The 20,812-nt window shown below is 54.0% G+C and overlaps 1 protein-coding gene across 2 annotated transcripts in view; it reads right to left on the bottom strand.

Moving 5' to 3' along the window:
* The window catches only part of EPHA8 (EPH receptor A8), a 101,003-nt gene extending 91,470 nt beyond the window's left edge, over positions 1–9,533 (bottom strand). For both annotated transcript variants that reach the window (XM_073316605.1, XM_073316606.1), the window contains exon 1: positions 9,477–9,533. In XM_073316605.1, coding sequence (XP_073172706.1) covers positions 9,477–9,521 — 45 coding nt within the window. In that variant the 5' untranslated portion in view covers positions 9,522–9,533. The remainder of the gene's footprint in view (positions 1–9,476) is intronic.
* Between the last annotated feature and the right edge of the window lie 11,279 nt (positions 9,534–20,812).

Raw genomic sequence — 20,812 nt, 5'->3', positions numbered from 1 at the left:
GGGGAGGTCTGTATTATTAGCCCCATTGTGCAGAGGGAGAAATGAGGCATGAGGAAGTTAAGCATCTTGCCCAAGGCCACCTGGTAAGGTGAATGGTAAAGCTGGGGGTCTATCCCGCTTCCCTGCTCTCACCACTAGAGAAAGCTGCCCCTCAGTTCTCCTCCCCGGACTGACAGGAGGCAGGCGGCCAGCTCCTCTCAGAGCCATGAGCCTTGACAAAGGCAAATGTGTCCGTGTTTGTGTGTGGTGAGACTGTCCCGCCGTGTGTCCACGTGTGTGTGCATCCAGGTGAGAGGGGGTGGGGTCAGGCAGGGTAAGTGATTTGACTGCCTTGGCAAAAAGAGTCCCACATCGACCACAGACTGTGAGTTACATGAGAACCAGCACTGGCCACACAGGCCGTGAGAGAGAGGGTGGCCCTTTGTTCACTAGTGAAAGGGCAGTTTTTCAGTCTGGCTGGAGGCCTGGCTAAGGCTTCTGGAAGTATCTAGATCCCACTGGGCATGTTTAGGGATTTAACACAGCTATTAGCATAGTCACACCCCTCTGGCATGACATCTTCTTCTTTGCATTGTCCCATCCATACAAGTAGCCTGGTCCTTTCTGTCCTCTGGGATTGAGCAGAGCAGGAGGGAGGAGGCTGCAGCGCCAGCTGCCAGAGGTCCTGGTGGAGGTGCAGGGGATATCATGGGGAGTGGGGGCGAGGAGAGGGGAGGGGGGGTTGTGCCATCCAGGCGTTCCCTTCGTAATTAGCATTGCAAGAATCATTCAGCCTCTTTAGATACTCGGTATCTGAACAAAATCATTTCCTGTTTGACTTTGTAAATCAAAGGAGATGATACAATAATTAATAATATGTTGACTCATCTCATCAGCATTTTAATTAGTCAGTAGAAATGCAATTTGCAGAGGGGCTGATGGGTCATGTGCTATGCGGGCACAGGGGAGGGGGGTACTGGGGCACTTTGTGGCAGGGACTGGCAAAGGGCAGGGCGAGAAGCAGGAAGTGAGGTTGTTTGACGGCACTGAGAAGAGTTTAATTGTCAGTGTGAAGGGAACGGTTCCAGGGAGGGAGTTGGCCGTGAACCTCTTGGGAGCGCTTTGAAGTTTTAATTGAGAGGAGTGGAAGCCTGCAGGAACAGGGCGGCCCCCACTAACCCTTCCTCCCCCTGCATGTGTCACCGAGATGGAGGGTGACAGTCAGTGTGGCTATTACAGCCAATTACGCACCCGTTAATCACCCAGAGAGAGGAAATGTCAAACCAGACCCCAACACCTCCCGCTGCCTGCCCTTCCCTGGGGTCAAAGGGCGCCCAGCCCGAGCGCACTCAGGCGGCTGCGTTTGTGCTTCCGGCCCTGGCTCCTCTGTCTGTGAGGCTCAGACAGAGCAACTCACCAGCGCCTCCCACCAGCTGCAGCTGAAAGTGAGGGAGGAGGTCCCTTTTGAGGCTGCCAGTCCAAATCCAATCTAGGGCAATGATGACTGAAAGTTATCACCATCTGCAGCTACAGCCTGCTAGGGGCCTCTTGGAAATATGGTTGTTAGCCTCTTGGTCCCGCTCCTAACAGACAACAGTCCACATGAGAACACATACCATCCCCACCGGCGCTTGCCGGCCCATCCCAGCCTAGGGGCAGGCACTGTTTGCAGAGAGACATGATGGAGGAAGCCAAGGCTGCCATGACACCAAGACCACATTGAACAGTAAAGAAAAACAAAGCCCAGTTTTCACAGCCCCCTGACTCCCTCAGAAGGCAATGATCCTCCTGAAATTCGGCATGCTGCAGCTCATCCCTGGGCAGTGCTTTGAAGCGATGGTGTTTTAAAAATTGCCTTTCCAGAGCCATCAGAGTTTCAACCTGGCTGGGCCCAGAAGGTCTAGGTGTGTTTTGTTTCCTCTTGCTGAGAAACCAGCCAGTGTTTTGGGGAGAGTCAGGGTGAGCATCAAAAGTAACAAGCTGTTTCAAACTGGGTAAAGCGCAATGCATATAAACACGGACCAGTCTAAGCTGCCTTTCCGAGCCAGTCTGCTGGGCTAAGCCAGGACGTGGAGGACAGGAGAACCGTGAGAGATGCAGCAGGGCAGGCATCCTGGAGGGGTGTGAAGAGGGGCCCAGGGAAGTAGGGGTCTCAGCTGGGGGAATCTGGGGAGGCAGGAAGCGGACTGCATGGACGAACAGCGGGGCTAGAAGCCTCGAAGGCTCCTGTTGCTCTTAAGCGAAAGCGGAGCTTTGCTGTGACATTCCTAGAGGCCTCCGAGTGGAGGAGCAGGGGCTCCAGCAGCCCGCTCTGTGGGGCCCTCATGCCAACTCTGCTAACATTAGCAGTTGAACAGGATTGCCATGTTCTCCACCAAGCGAATACCATTGGTACCAGGCTGCAAAGGTCCCCTGGGGCATTCCATGCAGCTCCCGCCTTGTAATTAGGCAGAACCTGATAGATGACGCTAATTTGGTGTTATCCTTCCCCTGAGCCCCCGGCAGATGGCGCCCCTTTAGGGGCTGGTGCTCTGTGCTCTTGTAGTGCACACAGAGCACATTGGCAGCCCACCGTGTGCCCGTGCCGAGGGAAACCCACCAGTGCTTGGTGTGCGCCTGGGGTCTGAACCTGGCAGCGGGCTTAGAGCACGGCCCTGCTGGGAGGAAAGGGAGGCAATGAGCGTGCTGGGGGGCATGGCTCGGGGGGTGAAGGATGAGATGGCCTGTCTCTTGATGGAGGAAGCTAGAGTGAGAAATTCCATCCCTCGACAGGAGGCGTCTGTGACAGATTAATCTGGCCGTGAGCCATATTTCACATGGGACAGAATTAACGCTGGGAATGAAGGCTCAGCATTAGAGGAGCCCTGCATCTTCCACGCAGGCTGAGATGCCTTCAGGGTGACCCTCCAGCCAAGGCAATTAACACCCTGAAGCCTGGTCATTCAGGCCAGGACCACGGACAGCCAGCCCTAGGGGGGAGAGCAAGAGCTTTATTTAGTTAGGTAGCTTTTCAGAGAGGAGCCTGAGCTCAAGATGCCTTTGCCAAAAACAACCAGGCTCAGTAAAATCCCAGTGTGACAATATGCCCCTTCCCCAGGCCAACAGCTACCCCCGCAGCCCCTCCCTCCCACAGCTTGGGTCAGTAGCGGGTCTGAGAACAGGCCCTGATGGGCAGCAGATGCCAGCGGGGGGAAGAGCGGGTTACATTCTAAGGTCTGGGGCCTTGACAGAGACTGTCCTGCCTCTCTGTTATGCAGCAGGGGGAGGGGGTGACTCAGACATCCACACTAATTTCAGTGGGGGCAGGATGGCACAAGGAGACAAGCATCTCTCAGGCAGGCAGGTCCCAAACCACTGGGGGCTCCACAGGGAAAAAACAATGCCTTAAATTCTACCCCACGACCCTGGCACCACGTGGATGTTGGAGCTGGGACCGTGGCACGGGCTCCCTCTGAGACACACTGCTCCAGGGAGAAGCTGCAGCATTCCGCACCAGCTCCTGTCTCCAGGTGTCACGGGGTCCGTCTACACAGCTGCTGGGAGGTGTAATTCCCAGCGCAGGGAGTTGAATATCTGCTAGCTCTGCTGGAGCTAGCCCCTAAAGATAGCAGTGGGGCCATGGTGACATGGGTGGCTCAGGCTAGCCGCCTTAGTACAATCCCACCTGACTCCTGGGTATGTTTCTTAGGTGGCTAGCCTGAGCTGCCCGTGCCCTTGCAGTCCCACTGCTATTTTCAGGTGCAGCCAGAGCACAGCTAGAGGATGCATGTCACCCTCCCAGCGGCTGTGGAGACAGACCCTTGGAGTGCAGCCCCCTGCAGAGTCCCGTGTAGCGTCTAAGCGAGTGGTGGCAAAAGCGTGGACGATGCAGTAAGGGCTGTATCTGAAAGAAATGGTCACAACTGCTGAGCCCCGAATGAATGGTAGAAAGCCACCCAGATAGCGCTTCTGCATGGTAGTGCTTCACAGCAGCTAGCGCCCCAACTGCCCCCCAGCCTGGGAACTCATGGCAGATGCATCCTCAGCACGTGGGACAGCATAACCCTCAGCTATCTTCTGCTTGCTCCCCAACCACGAGCCGCTATCTTACCTAGACTGAGCTCAGCCAACCAGCTCTCACCCGTGTGCCAGTCTCATCCGCCCCTGGGCCAGGTCTTAGGAGTCCTAGCTGGGCTTGGGGAGGCAGTAATGGAGAGCTGGGTGCCACCAGCAGCCTGCAGGCATATCGCATTGCAAGCCCTTCCAGCGGCCCCCTATACACTGAGAAGGAAGGGGAGGGGGCATGCCGTGGAGCTCCACATGAGAACACCCTCAGGGAGCAGGAGCCCTGCCCCGTGCCGCCCGGTGATATTGTGCTGCTTTGGCCACTCCCAGGGTAGCAATACCGGCATGGGCACACAATCTTAACTCATCGCCAGGAGGTCTGCCAAGGCCAGCAGTGCGGGACCCAGTCCTGAAACCACACCGCCAGGACTCAAGGCTGCCAGAGGCATCAAGTTGGTCTGAAAATTGTTGGAGCCACAACCTTCGTAGACTCCGAACCAACAATGCGAGACGGCAGACAGGGAAGTAGCTAGCCAGATCATCAGTGCAGCGAGTGACATTCTCTGGACACAGCAGCTGCCCTCCCAATGGACAGGTGTTGACAATTCCCATCAGCATCAGACACAGCACCCCCTGCTGGCCCTCGCCAGCCAGGACAGACCTGGATTCAAAGCACAGGCTGTTGGACAGAGGGTAATGAGATGCTCTCCAGTCAATGGAGAAATCGTCACGAGGGCACATCTTCAAAGGCTATTTTAAGTGGCAAATATGGAACACAGAATGATAGAATCATAGAATATCAGAGTTGGAAGGGACCCCAGAAGGTCATCTAGTCCAAACCCCTGCTCAAAGCAGGACCAATTCCCAGTTAAATCATCCCAGCCAGGGCTTTGTCAAGCCTGACCTTAAAAACCTCTAAGGAAGGAGATTCTACCACCTCCCTAGGTAACGCATTCCAGTGTTTCACCACCCTCTTAGTGAAAAAGTTTTTCCTAATATCCAATCTAAACCTTCCCCACTGCAACTTGAGACCATTACTCCTCGTTCTGTCATCTGCTACCATTGAGAACAGTCTAGAGCCATCCTCTTTGGAACCCCTTTCAGGTAGTTGAAAGCAGCTATCAAATCCCCCCTCATTCTTCTCTTCTGCAGGCTAAACAATCCCAGCTCCCTCAGCCTCTCCTCATAACTCATGTGTTCCAGTCCCCTAATCATTTTTGTTGCCCTTCGCTGGACTCTCTCCAATTTATCCACATCCTTCTTGAAGTGTGGGGCCCAAAACTGGACACAGTACTCCAGATGAGGCCTCCCCAATGTCGAATAGAGGGGAACGATCACGTCCCTTGATCTGCTCGCTATGCCCCTACTTATACATCCCAAAATGCCATTGGCCGTCTTGGCAACAAGGGCACACTGCTGACTCATATCCAGCTTCTCGTCCATTGTCACCCCTAGGTCCTTTTCCGCAGAACTGCTGCCTAGCCATTCGTTCCCTAGTCTGTAGCTGTGCATTGGGTTCTTCCGTCCGAAGTGCAGGACCCTGCACTTATCCTTATTGAACCTCATCAGATTTCTTTTGGCCCAATCCTCCAATTTGTCTAGGTCTTTCTGTATCCTATCCCTCCCCTCCAGCGTATCTACCACTCCTCCCAGTTTAGTATCATCCGCAAATTTGCTGAGAGTGCAATCCACACCATCCTCCAGATCATTTAGGAAGATATTGAACAAAACCGGCCCCAGCACCGACCCTTGGGGTACTCCACTTGATACCGGCTGCCAACTAGATATGGAGCCATTGATCACTACCCGTTGAGCCCGACAATCTAGCCAGCTTTCTACCCACCTTGTAGTGCATTCATCCAGCCCATACTTCCTTAACTTGCTGACAAGAATACTGTGGGAGACTGTGTCAAAAGCTTTGCTAAAGTCAAGAAACAATACATCCACTGCTTTCCCTTCATCCACAGAACCAGTAATCTCATCATAAAAGGCAATTAGATTAGTCAGGCATGACCTTCCCTTGGTGAATCCATGCTGGCTGTTCCTGATCACTTTCCTCTCATGCAAGTGCTTCAGGATTGATTCTTTGAGGACCTGCTCCATGATTTTTCCAGGGACTGAGGTGAGGCTGACTGGCCTGTAGTTCCCAGGATCCTCCTTCTTCCCTTTTTTAAAGATTGGCACTACATTAGCCTTTTTCCAGGAAACACAGGAAATGAAACTGTTTATCCAAAGCAACAAATGGGTTTAGGACGGGGCGCAGGAACAGAGGGAGCTAGGGGGCCAGGGCCCTCCCACTTGTGAAGGAAGCAGGGGACTTGGGGAGAAGGGGCCGAGTGAGGGCGGGATCTTGGGGGAATGGGCAGCATGGGGGCGGGGCCTCGGGGGAATGGGAGGTACAAGGGTGGGGGTTCAGGGAGAACAGGTGGTGCAGGGACCAGGGCACAGTTGGGGTGCCATTGCCCTCCTCCACACACACACTTTTAGGGACCTTCTGCCTATCCTAGTTTAGGAGGCCAGGAGCTGGGGAGCTGGCATGCTAGGAAGCCACCATCGCTGAAACCCAGACAGCGTAAAGGTGGAGCTGATCGAAAGTTTTTCAACTAACCTTTTTTCTATTGAATAACGCCGTTCTGTCTAAACCAAAATGTTTCGCAGAAACCTCCTGGTTTTGAAAAGCCTAGCCTGGCACTCACCAGGGTGTTAAGAGACTCACCTTCAGGCCCAGCTCTGCCTCATTTGACATAGAGACTTGACCTGGAATCTCCCACATTGCAGGTCAATGCTCTGCCCACTGGGCTGCCTCTGTCCTGCTCAATATTTAATTATTTATACAAAGTGAAACAGTTTTGATAGACTGACTCTAGCCTGGTGGTGACCACATGGGAAAGAGGAGAAAGCTGAGTCAAGGACACCACAGTCACAGGCCTGGGAGACAGGAAGGCTAGCGGAGTTGTCAGTTAAAGAAGTTCATCCTGGAGAGAGTGAGTGTGAGTTGGTGGCAGGACACCTGAGAGAAGCCACCACCGGCTGCAAGAGAGGGTGGAGGCTGGACAGAGAGGTTTGGATGTTATCAGCATGGAGGTGGTGGCTCTAGCTATGGAAGTGGCAGAGGTCACCCAAAGAGGCAAGAAGAGGAGGGAACTAAAGACAAATGGCACAGGAGCAGAAAGAAGAATGCGGAGATGCTGAATGAGCAGTCAGCACAGTGGGAGAGGAAGCAGGAGCCAAGAGACGAGTGAACGCAAAGGCAGAGGATGTGCTCAGCTGTGTCTCAGGCAACAGAGGGACCCAGGAGAATAAGAAAATTAACTTAGGATGCAAAACTACACATCAGGGCAGATCCTAAGCTAGAGTAAATGGGCAACGATCCACTGCAGTCAATGCAGATACGCTGATTTACACCTGCTGGGGTCTAGCCCCGGAAGATTAACCAAAAGGATTCACTAGAGAGCTGGTGGGAGGGATTGAAAGAGTTGAATGTGACAGGTAGAGCTTGGCAAAGGAACAGCCACAGGGCGAGATGTGACAACAGTCCTTGAGTGTTTGAAGGGTGTGACTACCTAGGAGGGGAAGGAATTGTGTTACAAAGGATGTTACAAAGGGGAACGGAATGAAAGTGAACAAAGGAAAATTGACTCTGAATGTCAGAAGCAGCACTGAAGCAGGGTTGTCCTGTATGAACATGTGGAATTGTTTCCTGAAGGATGTGGCAAAAGCCTCGTTGCCTGAGTATTTAAACCTAGGTTGGACAAAGCATTGGAGACCATATTGTGAGGTCTGACGCTTGTGTGCAGTAAGGCAGCGTGGCTGGAAAAGGTCTAACCATCTACAATATATTCTGTTTGCAGGGTACTCATCATTGCAGTTTCTAAAATTAAAGTCAGAGCTGAGCCAAGGATTTGATGTAATTACATATTTGATAATATTCTACATAAAATCTCCTCATCGTTATTATTAAGAATTCACAGTTCGGATCACTCCTTCTCAAACAGATAGAGCAGAGAGAGAAAGACTCCAGCAACAGATCAGAGAAAATGATTGGAGCCTTGGAATGATTCCTCTATGAGAAGGAATTGAAGAGATTAGGGCCACGTAGTTTAGAGAAGAGAGGAAAAAGAGGGGACCATAAAAACGCAACACTTCTGAGAAGGCCACTCCGGCACATTTCAGTTCTGCTAGAAGCTGTGTTGCTTCGTTCTGATTGGTCACGTAACGAGTGGGACTGTTTTTGTTCCCTGATTGGATGAGCACAAGTCTCAGAGCAAGCACCAACACCACCACAGCCAACAGCCGCTGATTAGTGGGAAACGGCTGGCGGCATTACATAACTGCCCCTCCCTGACTCACAGATGTGCACATGTGTAGCCAGATGCTGATCCCGTCTCATCCTGAAGTGCACCTGAGTCCGTGTCTGGCCCAGGAAGGTGCTATTCAGTGTGAGGGAGGCTCAATGTGCCCAATGGAGACAATGAAACCACAGGGCTACGGCTAAACCCTCATGAGAACCTGGCCCTCTCCAAGTCCCATTTCCAGCTTGTGACTCTGGCTTTGACACTGGCCTCTTGCAGTGCCCAACATAATGCCAACAGGCAGTGGGGCACTCGGTGACACAGGCATCCGGGAGAGGAGCAGATGGGCTGCAAATCACAGCTGAGAAGGCTGCAAACGGTAACTGGGCAAACAAATTGGTGTTGGTTGGTATTTCGCTCCCAGGTTGGGTCCACTATAAACGTGTGTTGTCAGGGGTGCTGTCCTTGGGTGGGGGAAGTCGAACATGGGGACCTGTGTGTGTGTGTGTGTGTCCCCCCACATGAGGGGGGAGGGGAGGTATGCACATGTTTGGAGCACAGTTGCTGTGTTTGAATGTAGGTGTGTCTGCATGGCTTGCTTGTGGGTACGCGTGATGGCGACAGCTTGTGCTGTTCCCAGCTGGGGGTAGAAATCGGGGGATCGTGGTTACAGCCCTTTCATGGCCCGTCAAGGTGTGTCACCAGCAGTGCGGTCTTACAGAGTTGTCTTTTAGCAATACCAGTTTCCTGCCACACAAATATCCCTGTTGCTCTATTAGTGCAAATTGTAATCTTGAGGCTGATAAGAAACTGCCGTGTAGCTCCAACCTCCTGGGTTGTGCTAGACAACAACCAAAGGAGACGCCAGCTCCTGAGCATGCTCACCCCAGTACAGCCGCGTGGGGCCTGAGAACACCTCACCACGGAACACCCACCCGTGCCGAGGAGACGTCCGAGGGCAACAGGACTGCGCTACAGACCCTTCTGGCAAACTCTGCTAGGCTCAGCTGCAGGCTGAAGAGGCTTGTATGTTCAACAGGGAGAAGGCATTGCTGTCTCATTTCCATTTACACCAAAGCTGCCCAGAAGGGCCACAGGCAACATGCCCTACCGGCTCCCAAAGACCCCATTTCGTCAGTGTGCTCATAGCCTCATACTCACCCCGTGCGATGGGTAGGTCAGCCAGCCCCAGTCTCCGGGGATCATTGCTGTGTCCAACAAGTTCACTGGAAAACACGGGAGGAAAAAATGCATTAGAAAACTGCTCACCTTTCACAAACACCCTGAAAAGCAGCACAGCCCAACCTACACCGTGAGGCTCTGTGCTCCCACCCCACAGCACAACCCAAGCTACACCGTGAGGCTCTGTGCTCCCACCCTGCAGCACACCCACCTACACCGTGAGGCTCTGTGCTCCCACCCCACAGCACAACCCAAGCTACACCGTGAGGCTCTGTGCTCCCACCCTGCAGCACACCCACCTACACCGTGAGGCTCTGTGCTCCCACCCCACAGCACAACCCAAGCTACACCGTGAGGCTCTGTGCTCCCACCCTGCAGCACACCCACCTACACCGTGAGGCTCTGTGCTCCCACCCCACAGCACAACCCAAGCTACACCGTGAGGCTCTGTGCTCCCACCCCGCAGCACACCCACCTACACCGTGATGCTCTGTGCTCCCACCCCACAGCACACCCACCTACACCATGAGGCCATAGAATCATAGAATATCAGGGTTGAAAGGGACCTCAGGAGGTCATCTAGTCCAACCCCCTGCTCAAAGCAGGACCGATCCCCGACTAAATCATCCCAGCCAGGGCTTTGTCAAGCCTGACCTTAAAAATCTCAAAGGAAGGAGATTCCACCATCTCCCTAGGTAACGCATTCCAGTGCTTCACCACTCTCCTAGTGAAATAGTTTTTCCTAATATCCAACCTAGACCTGCCCCACTGCAACTTGAGACCATTGCTTCTTGTTCTGTCCTCTTCTACCACTGAGAATAGTCTAGATCCATCCTCTTTGGAACCCCCTTTCAGGTAGTTGAAAGCAGCTATCAAATCCCCCCTCATTCTTCTCTTCCGCAGACTAAACAATCCCAGTTCCCTCAGCCTCTCCTCAGAAGTCATGTGTTCCAGACCCCTAATCATTTTTGTTGCCCTCCGCTGGATGCTTTCCAATTTTTCCACATCCTTCTTGTAGTGTGGGGCCCAAAACTAGACACAGTACTCCAGATGAGGCCTCACCAATGTCGAATAAAGGGGAACGATCACGTCCCTCGATCTGCTGGCAATGCCCCTACTTATACAGCCCAAAATGCCATTGGCCTTCTTGGCAACAAGGGCACACTGCTGACTCATATCCAGCTTCTCGTCCACTGTCACCCCTAGGTCCTTTTCCGCAGAACTGCTGCCTAGCTATTCGGTCCCTAGTCTGTAGCTGTGCATGGGATTCTTCCGTCCTAAGTGCAGGACCATGAGGCTGTGTTACTCCTCGGGAATTCTGCACCACTGTGCATGTGCAGAATTTATGTCCCCCACAGATGTCTTTGTTTCCCTGCAGAAAACTGACCTTCTGACAGGGAAGCAAAGGGAAGCCACAAGAGCAGTCATGCGGCCCTCCCCAGCAGTAGGTTTCAGGTACCCAGGGCAGCCGGCAGAGAGGTAAATCACTGTGAGGCAGGGGGTGGAACTGAGGAAAGCCTGGCTGGTGGCTCCTACCCTGCACCAGGCTCAGCTACTAGCTCAGCTGGGCTGGGGAGGACAGGACGTCCTCTTCCCCTACACAGCATCTGGGGCTGGGTCAGACTTACCCCCAGATTTCTCCCGCAGCTGCAGGAAGCTCTTCAAACCCCCTCCCGCCGCTTCCTGCGCCCAACACTCCTCAGCTGCAGGAGGAGGGATCCCTCTACAGGGAGCTGTTCCCCCATCCACCCAACCCCCACGCTTCCAGACCCCCTCATACCCAGACCCTCCTGTCAAGCCTCACCCCCACACTCGGAACTCCCCCGATGAGCCCCACTGCCCCTGCACCCCACCGAGCCCCAACCAGTTGCACCTGATTCCCCACCCCACTGAGTCCCCCACACCCAGAGCCCACGCCAAACTCTATCCCCTCCACACCCAGACTCCCCCATGCTGAGCCCCAACCACCTTCACCCGGACCCCCCTGCAGAGTCCCTTTACCGTTGCACCCAGAACTCCCCAACAAGCCCCTGTGCATCCAGATCCACCCCCCCACACACACAGATCCCCCACTGAGCCACCCGCAACCAGATTGCCCCACACAGAACCCTCTCAACCCACACCTGGATCCCCCCACACTAAGCCTCTCCACACTTGCATCCTGCTGGGCTGAGCCTGCCTGCCCACGCCTGGTGCACCTGGCACAGAAGGGAAGGGCCCTCATGTTTTTCTGGGACAGGCCCGGTCCTTGTGCTGTGTCAGGGTTGGGTGCAGCCTCACTGCTGAGTCTGTGTCCCGGGGTGGGCTGCATAGTGATCTTCCACCTCTGTGCAACCAGTGGCCTGTGTTCCTCAGTGCTACGCTGGAGCCTCCACATTTATTTGACAAATACAATTTGCAGAATTTTAAAATATTGTGCACAGAACTTTTATTTTTTGGCACAGAATGCCCTCAGGAGTACTGTGTGCTCCCATATCCACCTACGCTCAGAGCTCCATGGATTCCAAGGCCAGAAGAGACCACTGTGATCACCTAGTCTGACCTCCCATATCCCCCAGACCAGAAAACTTCCCCAGAATAATTCCTAGAGCAGATCTTTTAGAACAATATCCAATCTTCATTTAAAAACAGTCAATGATGGAGAATCCTCCACAGCCCTTGGTAAATTGTTCCAATGGTTATTTACCCTCACTGTCAAAAATGTATGTCTCGTTTCCAACCTCAATTTTCCAGCTCCAACTTCCAGCCATTGGATCGTGTTAGACCTTCCTCTGCTAGATCGAAGAGCCCATTATTAAACATTTATTCCCCATGTGGGCACTTACACTCTGTGATCAAGTCACCCCTTAACCTTCTCTTGGTTAAGCTACATAGATGGAGCTCCTTGAGTCTATCACTCTAAGGCAGGTTTTCTAATCCTTTAATCATTCTTGTGGCTCTTGGCTGAACCATCTCTAATATAGCAACATCCTCCTTGAATTATGAGCACCAGAACTGGACACAGGATTCCAGCAGCAGTCACACCAATGCCAAACACAGATATAAAATGACCTCTGTGCTCCTACTCGAGAGTCCCCTGTTCTTGCATCCCATAATCACATTAGCCCTTTTGGTCACAGGGTCGCACTGGGAGAGTGTGTTCAGCTCAGTATGCACCCCCTCCCACAAATCTTTTTCAGAGTCCCTGCTTCCCAGGAGACAGCCTCCCATCCTGCAGTCTTTGTTCTAGAGGTGAACATTTACAGCTAGCTGGATTACAACTGTAGATGTCTTGACTAGCTCCTCCGATACTAATGACAGATGCCGCAAGCCCCTGTCCAGACCTGACAGGCAGGAGCCCTCAGCTACTGTGGCCGCAAGGGTGACAAGAGCTGGACAATTAGCAGGGTGCTCGTTCTGCTCTCAGAGTCTGTGGCTGAGTGGGCTGGGGCCTGCATCATCATCAGGGCAAAGCAAGCAGGTATCAAGCGGTGAGATGTAGGCAGAGGGGACAAATGCCATCATAGAATATCAGGGTTGGAAGGGACCTCAGGAGATCATCTTGTCCAACCCCCTGCTCAAAGCAGGACCAATCCTCAATTTTTGCCCCCAATCCCTAAATGGCCCCCTCAAGGATTGAACTCACAATCCTAGGTTTAGCAGGCCAATGCTCAAACCACTGAGCTACCCCCGACCCTTCTCCCAGCGTCTCTTCCCACTTACCTCCTGCGGGAAGGGACAGTGCAGAGCTGGGAGAGGTGAACGGTGACTGCAGAGCAAACCAGAGGTGAAGCCAGCATGACAGATCTTTAGGGGAGCTGTGAGTGTGGGGGAGAGTGGGTGCATGGGTCTGATTCCTGTTTGCTCTGCCCTGACCCTCACCCATCCCCGCACAGGGCAGCACCTTGCACCCGATTAAACCCTGCAGAGGGTCTCACCCTTTGGGGCACTGATGTCCATGGCTGTTACTCAGCTCACCGACAGTGAGGAGCTGACTAAGGGTAACAGGCCGATTTGCAGGGGCCCTTCTCACCTGGGGTCACTGAGAGTTCCTAGTGCAGGTCCCTTGCTGGGCTGGGAAGGGACACAGCTCTAGCTCTGGTGATGTTCTGCTAACAGGGGGCTGTGTGCTCAGCCAGGCTCTACAAACTGCTGCAGATCAGGGTCCTCTGCAACAAGGATCCATGCACCGTCCAGCACAGGGGGCACTCCCATGTATCAGCCCCTCCTGAGGAAATGGGAGATGGGAGAGGACAGAGAGCAGGAGGGGCAAGGAGAAGACGGGAAGGACTTGAGACATTCTCCTGAGTCTTCCCCAGCCCAGTGCAGCACTCACCTCGCTGGGCTGGCAGTTTCTCATTGTCTTCTGGAGGCTCAGCTGAGCCCTTTCAACTCACTTCATGCATGGTGTGATCTGGCTTTGAAGTCTGCAGACCAAACGCTGCCCCACTTCCCAGCCAGAAGCAGCTACCCCCCTTCACAACTCTGCTAACACCACACGAGAGACTGGAGTTCTCAAGAACAGACTGCAGGGGAGAGGCTGCAAGAGGGGTGCCATCAAAGTCACCCCTTCTAATGCCCTCCTACCACTGGGAGCCCAGCTTAAGGAGGAGGCCCAGACAAATCAATCCAGGGAGAGGAAAGCTGCTTAGGCCAGGGGAGGGACGAGGATGTCTTTACACACTCTCAAGAGTTTTCTATTTAAGCCAGTTCAATGTCTTCTGGGAGAAGGAGAGGAAGCCAGCATGGAATAAAAGCAGAGAGGGGGGAGATTGCCTACGGGCTGCAATCTGATACACCTGGCTCCCATTAGCCCCATACAGATGTGCCCAGCAGCTCAGCTACTGCTTGGAATTAGCCTACGGGAAGTGCACGCCTGCCCCAGAAACGCTCTGCACCTGGTATGTTTCCCTGGACGCTTCAATCAATAAAGCTTGTAAGGCAAACAGGAGATTGCGGATTTCCGGAGTCTCTCGGCAGGCTCAGCCTTGTATCAGGAGCAGGACAAACTGACCTTCCATTGCTTCTATCGACCAGCAATCGATCCTCCCACCCGCTCTCTCCAGCCTTTCCCTGCTTCGCTACTGCTTGATCTTTGGCTTTCACAATCTCTTAACCCTCTGGCATGGAACCACCCCTGCCATGGCCTGTAACACTCCCTGCACTTTGCCAGCACCGGGCCTCAGACCCCCGCAAAGCACCACCCACCACCAGCTTGACAGCCCTTTGGTAGCAGACACAGCTGGCATGGCACCCACACGCCCTGCTCACATGCCGTGAGCATGTGGGTGAAACGCTGCTGGCTCGAGCTTGCTCTGGCGATGTGGCAGGCAGGCGAAAGGTGCTCAGAAAGGCCAGACACTGACTCCCTCTCGGATGGGGTGTCTACAGCCCTGCTCAGCGAGATGGTACCCGGACTCTGGGCAGGGCTGCCACGCATTCAGGTTTTACCCGGACAGTCTGGTTTTTGGCTTCTATGTCTGGGTGCCAGTTAGGGATGCCAGGTGCCTGGGTTTTTATTGGAAAGTCCAGTTGAAAAGGGGACCTGGCAGTGTCCAGTCAGATGCACTGACTGGACACTAACAGTCTGGTCACCATGGGGCAGGGGGAGGCTCCAGGTCATTAACCCACGCCAGCCCCTGCTCAGCCAGGGCCACCTTCGACCTGCAGGCTGGCTCCTTGTCAGGCTGCAGTGGTTCCCAGAGCAGAGGGAGCCCAGCTGTCAGGGGAGGGAGGTGGAGACAATCCAGCAAGCCAAGGAGAGGGGGAGGGGAGAGAGGCACAAGCGACAGGGGCAGGGCCTTGGGGGAAGAGGCGGAGAAGGGGGCATGGCCTGAAGGGAATAGGTGAGGCAGGGGCCGGGCCTCAGGGAAGAGGTGGGGCAGGACCTCAGGGGTCAGGCTGCCAGTGATTAGAAAGGTGGCAACCCAGTCGGCACGGCCCCAAGGCACACTGGCCAGAGAGTGTGTGCTCCAGTGTGGCCACCCCAACTGCATGGCTTAGCAGAGGCAGCTCAAAATATCAGCCAGCACCTGCAGGCACAGAAACAGGGACCTTTGGCCACTGACGATGTCATCAGACAGCTGCCAAGCGTGCACCCTGATCCTTCTCTCCTCTCTGCTGATTGGCTATTGGCTCCCACCTCCTCTGAGGCAATCCCAGGATCAGGCTCTTTTGCACTGATATAACTATGTCCGCACTGGGGGTTGCACCCATTTCACTATGTCAGTAGAAAAATCACAGCCCTAAGTGAAATAATTCCATTGGTACAAAAGTGGTGTGGAGACCAGACCTGGCAGGGGACTCTAGGAACCGGAATACAAACAATAAACACCACTGCTGAACCCGCCTCCGCTGGGCTCCCTCAAGGCCAGGAAGGAGACTCCAGCAGGCAGGGCATTCTCCTCTAGCAAGGGCGGGCTCCATGCAGCCAGAGGAACAGTGCCACTTTCACTTACTATTACAACTCAGGGAACGGGTGGCGGAGGCAGGTAGCGGGGAAGCAAGCTGACTGCGAAGGGCCCAGGCATCACGCTCCTGACAGAGCAGATTAGGGGCTCTGGAGCCATTTATTAATGTTAGCAGAACAATTGGAAAGAATTTTCAGGGTTTCATTGGCTCAGCAGCAGGACGAGGCCCTGTGCGCCTGGCAGGCGCTGCACAGACTGCCAAAGAGCTGCCTTGCCCTCGGCACACAGTAATTACCTCCGAGATCTCACGTCCATTGTTATTTGTTATTGTTAATTGGAAGATTTTCTGCCTATTTGCCCTGGGTAATTCACCCAGCAAGGGGCTGGATCTGGAAGATTTCCTGCTCGGAATGCTGCAGCAGGCGACCTGCGCCCTTGGCGACACACAGGACGCCTTACTCGCCAGCCAGGCAGCAGGGAGGTCGCTGCTAGCATAGGCCCTGCTGGGACCCTCCACGGGAAAACAGTGCCCTAGGCAAGCAAAGACACGGCCTCCGATCTCACTGTGAGCGACCGGGAAGGCTTTGGAAGCCTGCTATGATCCAGGATTAAGGTTCCATGTGTGACGAAGTGGGATTGTTCTTAAGGTTTCCTCTGAATACTGTGGGGGTGCCTCAGTTTCCCCTAGGCATTTATTAAGTCTCTAGGTGGTGGGATAAGGAGGTGTAATTGTTGCAGAGCAAAGGGCCAGTGTACATAAATGGCCGACACTCTGTCTCCTGGCAACTGATGGCCTGGGTCCTTCCCCCCTGCAAGGTGAGAGCTAAAGATGTTGGAGAACAAAGGAATCAGGTGACCTCCTGGCCTGGGAAAGGGACAAAGTCCAGAGGAGGAGGACGGGGAGAGTGAGTCAGTTGGGGCTGACTGGGGACATGGAGTGAAGTGCAGACGTGGTTGTCTAGCTCACTGCCCCTCAAAATGGACCCGGCTGACGGGTCCTGTTTTCTGTACCTACAAGCTCTGTTTTAGACCATGTTCCTGTCATCTAATAAACCTGGCTGAGAGTCACATCTGACTGCGAAGTTGGGGGGCAGGACCCTCTGGTTGGGAAGCACACAGAGGGGCAGAGGATGCTGAATGCTCCGAGGTCAGACCCAGGAAGGTGGAAGCCGTGTGAGCTTCTTGCCCTGCCGACAGTCTGCTCCCAGAGAGGAGACTTCACCAGAGTCCTGCCTGGCTTCGTAGGGAGCAGTTCCAGAGCATCGCCCACAGTCTCCGTGACAACTGGTGGCAGAGGTGGGATGTACTGCACCTCGTGGATGGCGTTTCCTGCAGTAAGTGACTGGGGAGCAGTAAAACGAAGGGGGGATAACGAGGACCAGGCATGATGAAGGCTCAGAGAGGGACGATCTCAGGGGCCGGTTAAACCCTGGGAGTGTGTGAACAGCGAGAAGGACTTTTGCAGTAACAGCGTCCCCCTGGGGATTGCAGCGAGCGGTCCCGGGGTGGAGGAGTCTGCAGCTTGACCCTGGCAAAGAGGTGGTGACCTCAAGAGGGGCTGGTATACTAGGGTTCTCCCTGGAAACCGTGGGGAGCTGAGAGCACACAGGCCTGTGAGTCCACAACAACTTGGGAACAGTGGAGTGATGGCCTCTCACCATCTCCTTAAGAAGGTCATTGTAACCCTGTACAAAAAGAGAGCGTTGCGCATTGGAAAGTTCTCCAAAGCACAGTTAATCGTGCAGCTGGAGGATGATGACCGCTCTAAGGAGCAGATTCCTGACCCAGATCGGGGAGGATCTGGGAGCAGCTGGAGCAGTAGCCAGGCATCCCCAACACTCCTGTCCCTGACCAGATGGGGGTCTTCATGATCGGGTTCCCCATCGGGGGATCAGAGACGGATGGGATTGGAGCTGAGTCCAAGAGAGCAAGAGGACTGAGAGAGCCAGCGAGAGCCTGAGAAAGAGCTGCAGGAAAAGCAGCAGCAGCATGACCTGGTGAAAATCATGGAGCAGGTCCTCAAGAAATCAATTCTGAAGCACTTAGAGGAGAGGAAAGTGATCAGGAACAGTCAGCATGGACTGAACAAGGGCAAGTCATGCCTGACTAATCTAATCGCCTTCTATGATGAGATAACTGGCTCTGTGGATGAGGGGAAAGCGGTGGACGTGTTGTTCCTTGACTTTAGCAAAGCTTTTGACACGGTCTCCCACAGTATTCTTGCCAGCAAGTTAAAGAAGTATGGGCTGGATGAATGGACTATATGGTGGATAGAAAGTTGGCTAGATTGTCGGGTTCAACGGGTTGTGATCAATGGCTCCATGTCTAGTTGGCAGCCGGTATCAAGTGGAGTGCCCCAAGGGTCGGTCCTCGCGCCGGTTTTGTTCAATATCTTCATAAATGATCTGGAGGATGGTGTGGATTGCACCCTCAGCAAGTTTGCAGATGACACTGGACACAAAACTGTGTCCAGTTTTGGGCCCCACACTACAAGAAGGATGTGGATAAATTGGAGAAAGTCCAGCGGAGGGCAACAAAAATTATTAGGGGACTGGAACACATGACTTATGAGGAGACGCTGAAGGAACTGGGATTGTTTAGTCTGCGGAACAGAAGAATGAGGGGGGATTTGATAGCTGCTTTCAACTATCTGAAAGGGAGTTCCAAAGAATCATAGAATAGAATATCAGGATTGGAAGGGACCTCAGGAAGTCATCTAGTCCAAGTCCCTGCTCAAAGCGGGACCAATCCCCAATTTTTGCCCCAGATCCCTAAATGGCCCCCTCAAGGATTGAACTCACAACCCTGGGTTTAGCAGGCCAATGCTCAAACCACTGAGCTATCCTTCCCAAGAGGATGGATATAGATTGTTCTCAGTGATAGCAGATGACAGAACAAGGAGTAATGGTCATAAGTTGCAGTGGGGGAGGTTTAGGTTGGATATTAGGAAAAACTTTTTCACTAGGAGGGTGGTGAAACACTGGAATGTGTTACCCAGGGAGGTGGTGGAATCTCCTTCCTTAGAAGTTTTTAAGATCAGGCTTGACAAAGCCCTGGCTGGGATGATTATTTGGGGATTGGTCCTGCTTTGAGCAGGGGGTTGGACTAGATGACCTTCTGAGGTCCCTTCCAACCCTGATATTCTATGATTCTATGGTGGAGCGGAAAGGCATAGGGGACCTCCCAGGGGTGAGTGGGGATCAACCCCGGGATGTCAGTTCCGCAGGGAACCTTGACACTAAATTGCTGCCCCTGGTTAAGGGGGGGGGGATGTGGATGCCCACCACACTGCCTTTGAGCAGGCTGGTGATTTGAACCAGGGGGACTCTGCAGAAAAGCTCTGGTGTCTAGCTCCCTTGTTGGGTCCCAAGACCATGGACACCATCAGCCAGATGGGCGGTGTGGTAGACAGGCTCCCACTCCTGACCCCAACCTATATGTCTGTGTGGAGTCTCCTGGATTCAGGCCCATCGGACCCTCAGTGGGAGCGGAAGGTGGCGGTCAATGGGGAAACATTCCTGGGGTGGCAAGACCCTGGAACAGAGAGAACTGTTGTCAGGCCCTGGGTGGTGCAGCCTCAGATGCTGAGGGGCTGTGAGCCCTGGGTGAGGGTCCTAGGGATGAAGCCCCTCACCCTGCCGATGGCCCAGATCCCTGTGCAGAACCAGGAGGGGTCGGGCTGGCTAGTTGTTGAGGTTCTCCAGGATATCAGCTGTGAGACCCTGTTGGGGGGTGACTGTGTCTCTTTGGGACCGGATCCAGGCCCTGCTCCTGTAATGGCCAAGGGTTTGAATTTGAATCCAGGGAACCAATTGGCGGAGAGGGAAATGGTCAGTGAAAATGCAGATGACCTGGCTGGCAGGAGGGAGGAGCTGCTAGGCTTAGGATACCTGCCAACCTGTAACCAGACCCCTGGGGCTGGGTGGGACAAAGAGATTTTCCCTGCCCCCCTGCACACTGGAGAGGGGGCTCACACTGGCTCTGATGCGGTAAAGAGAGCAGAGAGCTCGCTACCTGCCCCCACTGGGACAGCCAGGACAGCGCTGAGCAAGGGGGCAGATAAGACCCCAGCTGAGGGGGTGGGGCCCACAGGCAGGGCAGGATGGCTGCTAACCAGGTTTGCCTGGTCCAGAGGCGCTGCTGGGAAGTGATCCTATGGCAGGGAAGGGGCTCTGGACATAGTGGGGCACCTCAGCAAAGCGATCTGGTTGGGGAAGAAATGCATCCTGGTGGTGTTGGATTTTGCCAACCGCTACCCAGGGGTGGGGCATCTGCCCTCTGCTGAGGCAGACATGCTGCTGACCATCTTCAGCAGAGAGGGGGTTCCCAGCGAGATCCTTACAGAACAGGGGTCCAATGTCATGTCAGCCCTGCTCCAGGGCTTGTGGGAGAATTGTGTGGTCTGGCCTTGGACATCTGCATATCACTCTCAGTCCAAGGGGCTGGTGGAGAGGATCAGAGATTGGCCCATTCTCCAGACCGAGAAAAGGTCCAGGCCTTTATCAGGATGGCGGGGTACTACTGGGGGTTTGTATCCCACTTTAGCTCCCTAGCTACTCCCATCACTGAGCTATGTACAAAGGAGAAGTCAGACAAGGTGGTCTGGACCGAGCAGCGCCAGAGGGCTCTCTGTGCACTGAAGGAGGCTCTAACCCAGGGCCTGGTAAATCTGGTAAACCCGAACAGTGCCAAGCCCTTTACAGTGTTCACCGATGCCACAGACACAGGGCTGGGCACGGTGCTAATGCAGGTCGATGCGAAGTGGGGGAGACACCCCATTGGGTGCCCAAGCAAAAAGCTGCTGCCCCAGGAAAAGAATTACGTGGCCATAAAGAAGAAACGTCTGGCCATGGGGCAGGCCCTTAAAGAGCTGCAGCCGTATCTATTGGGGCGGTGCTTTGCAGCGTATACTGACCCCTCTGCCTG

The sequence above is a fragment of the Lepidochelys kempii genome, chromosome 18, assembly GCF_965140265.1.
Source record: "Lepidochelys kempii isolate rLepKem1 chromosome 18, rLepKem1.hap2, whole genome shotgun sequence".
Lineage (NCBI taxonomy): Eukaryota > Metazoa > Chordata > Testudines > Cheloniidae > Lepidochelys > Lepidochelys kempii.
Note: the sequence above shows the minus strand (reverse complement) of the source record. Positions and strands in the feature narration are given on the sequence as shown.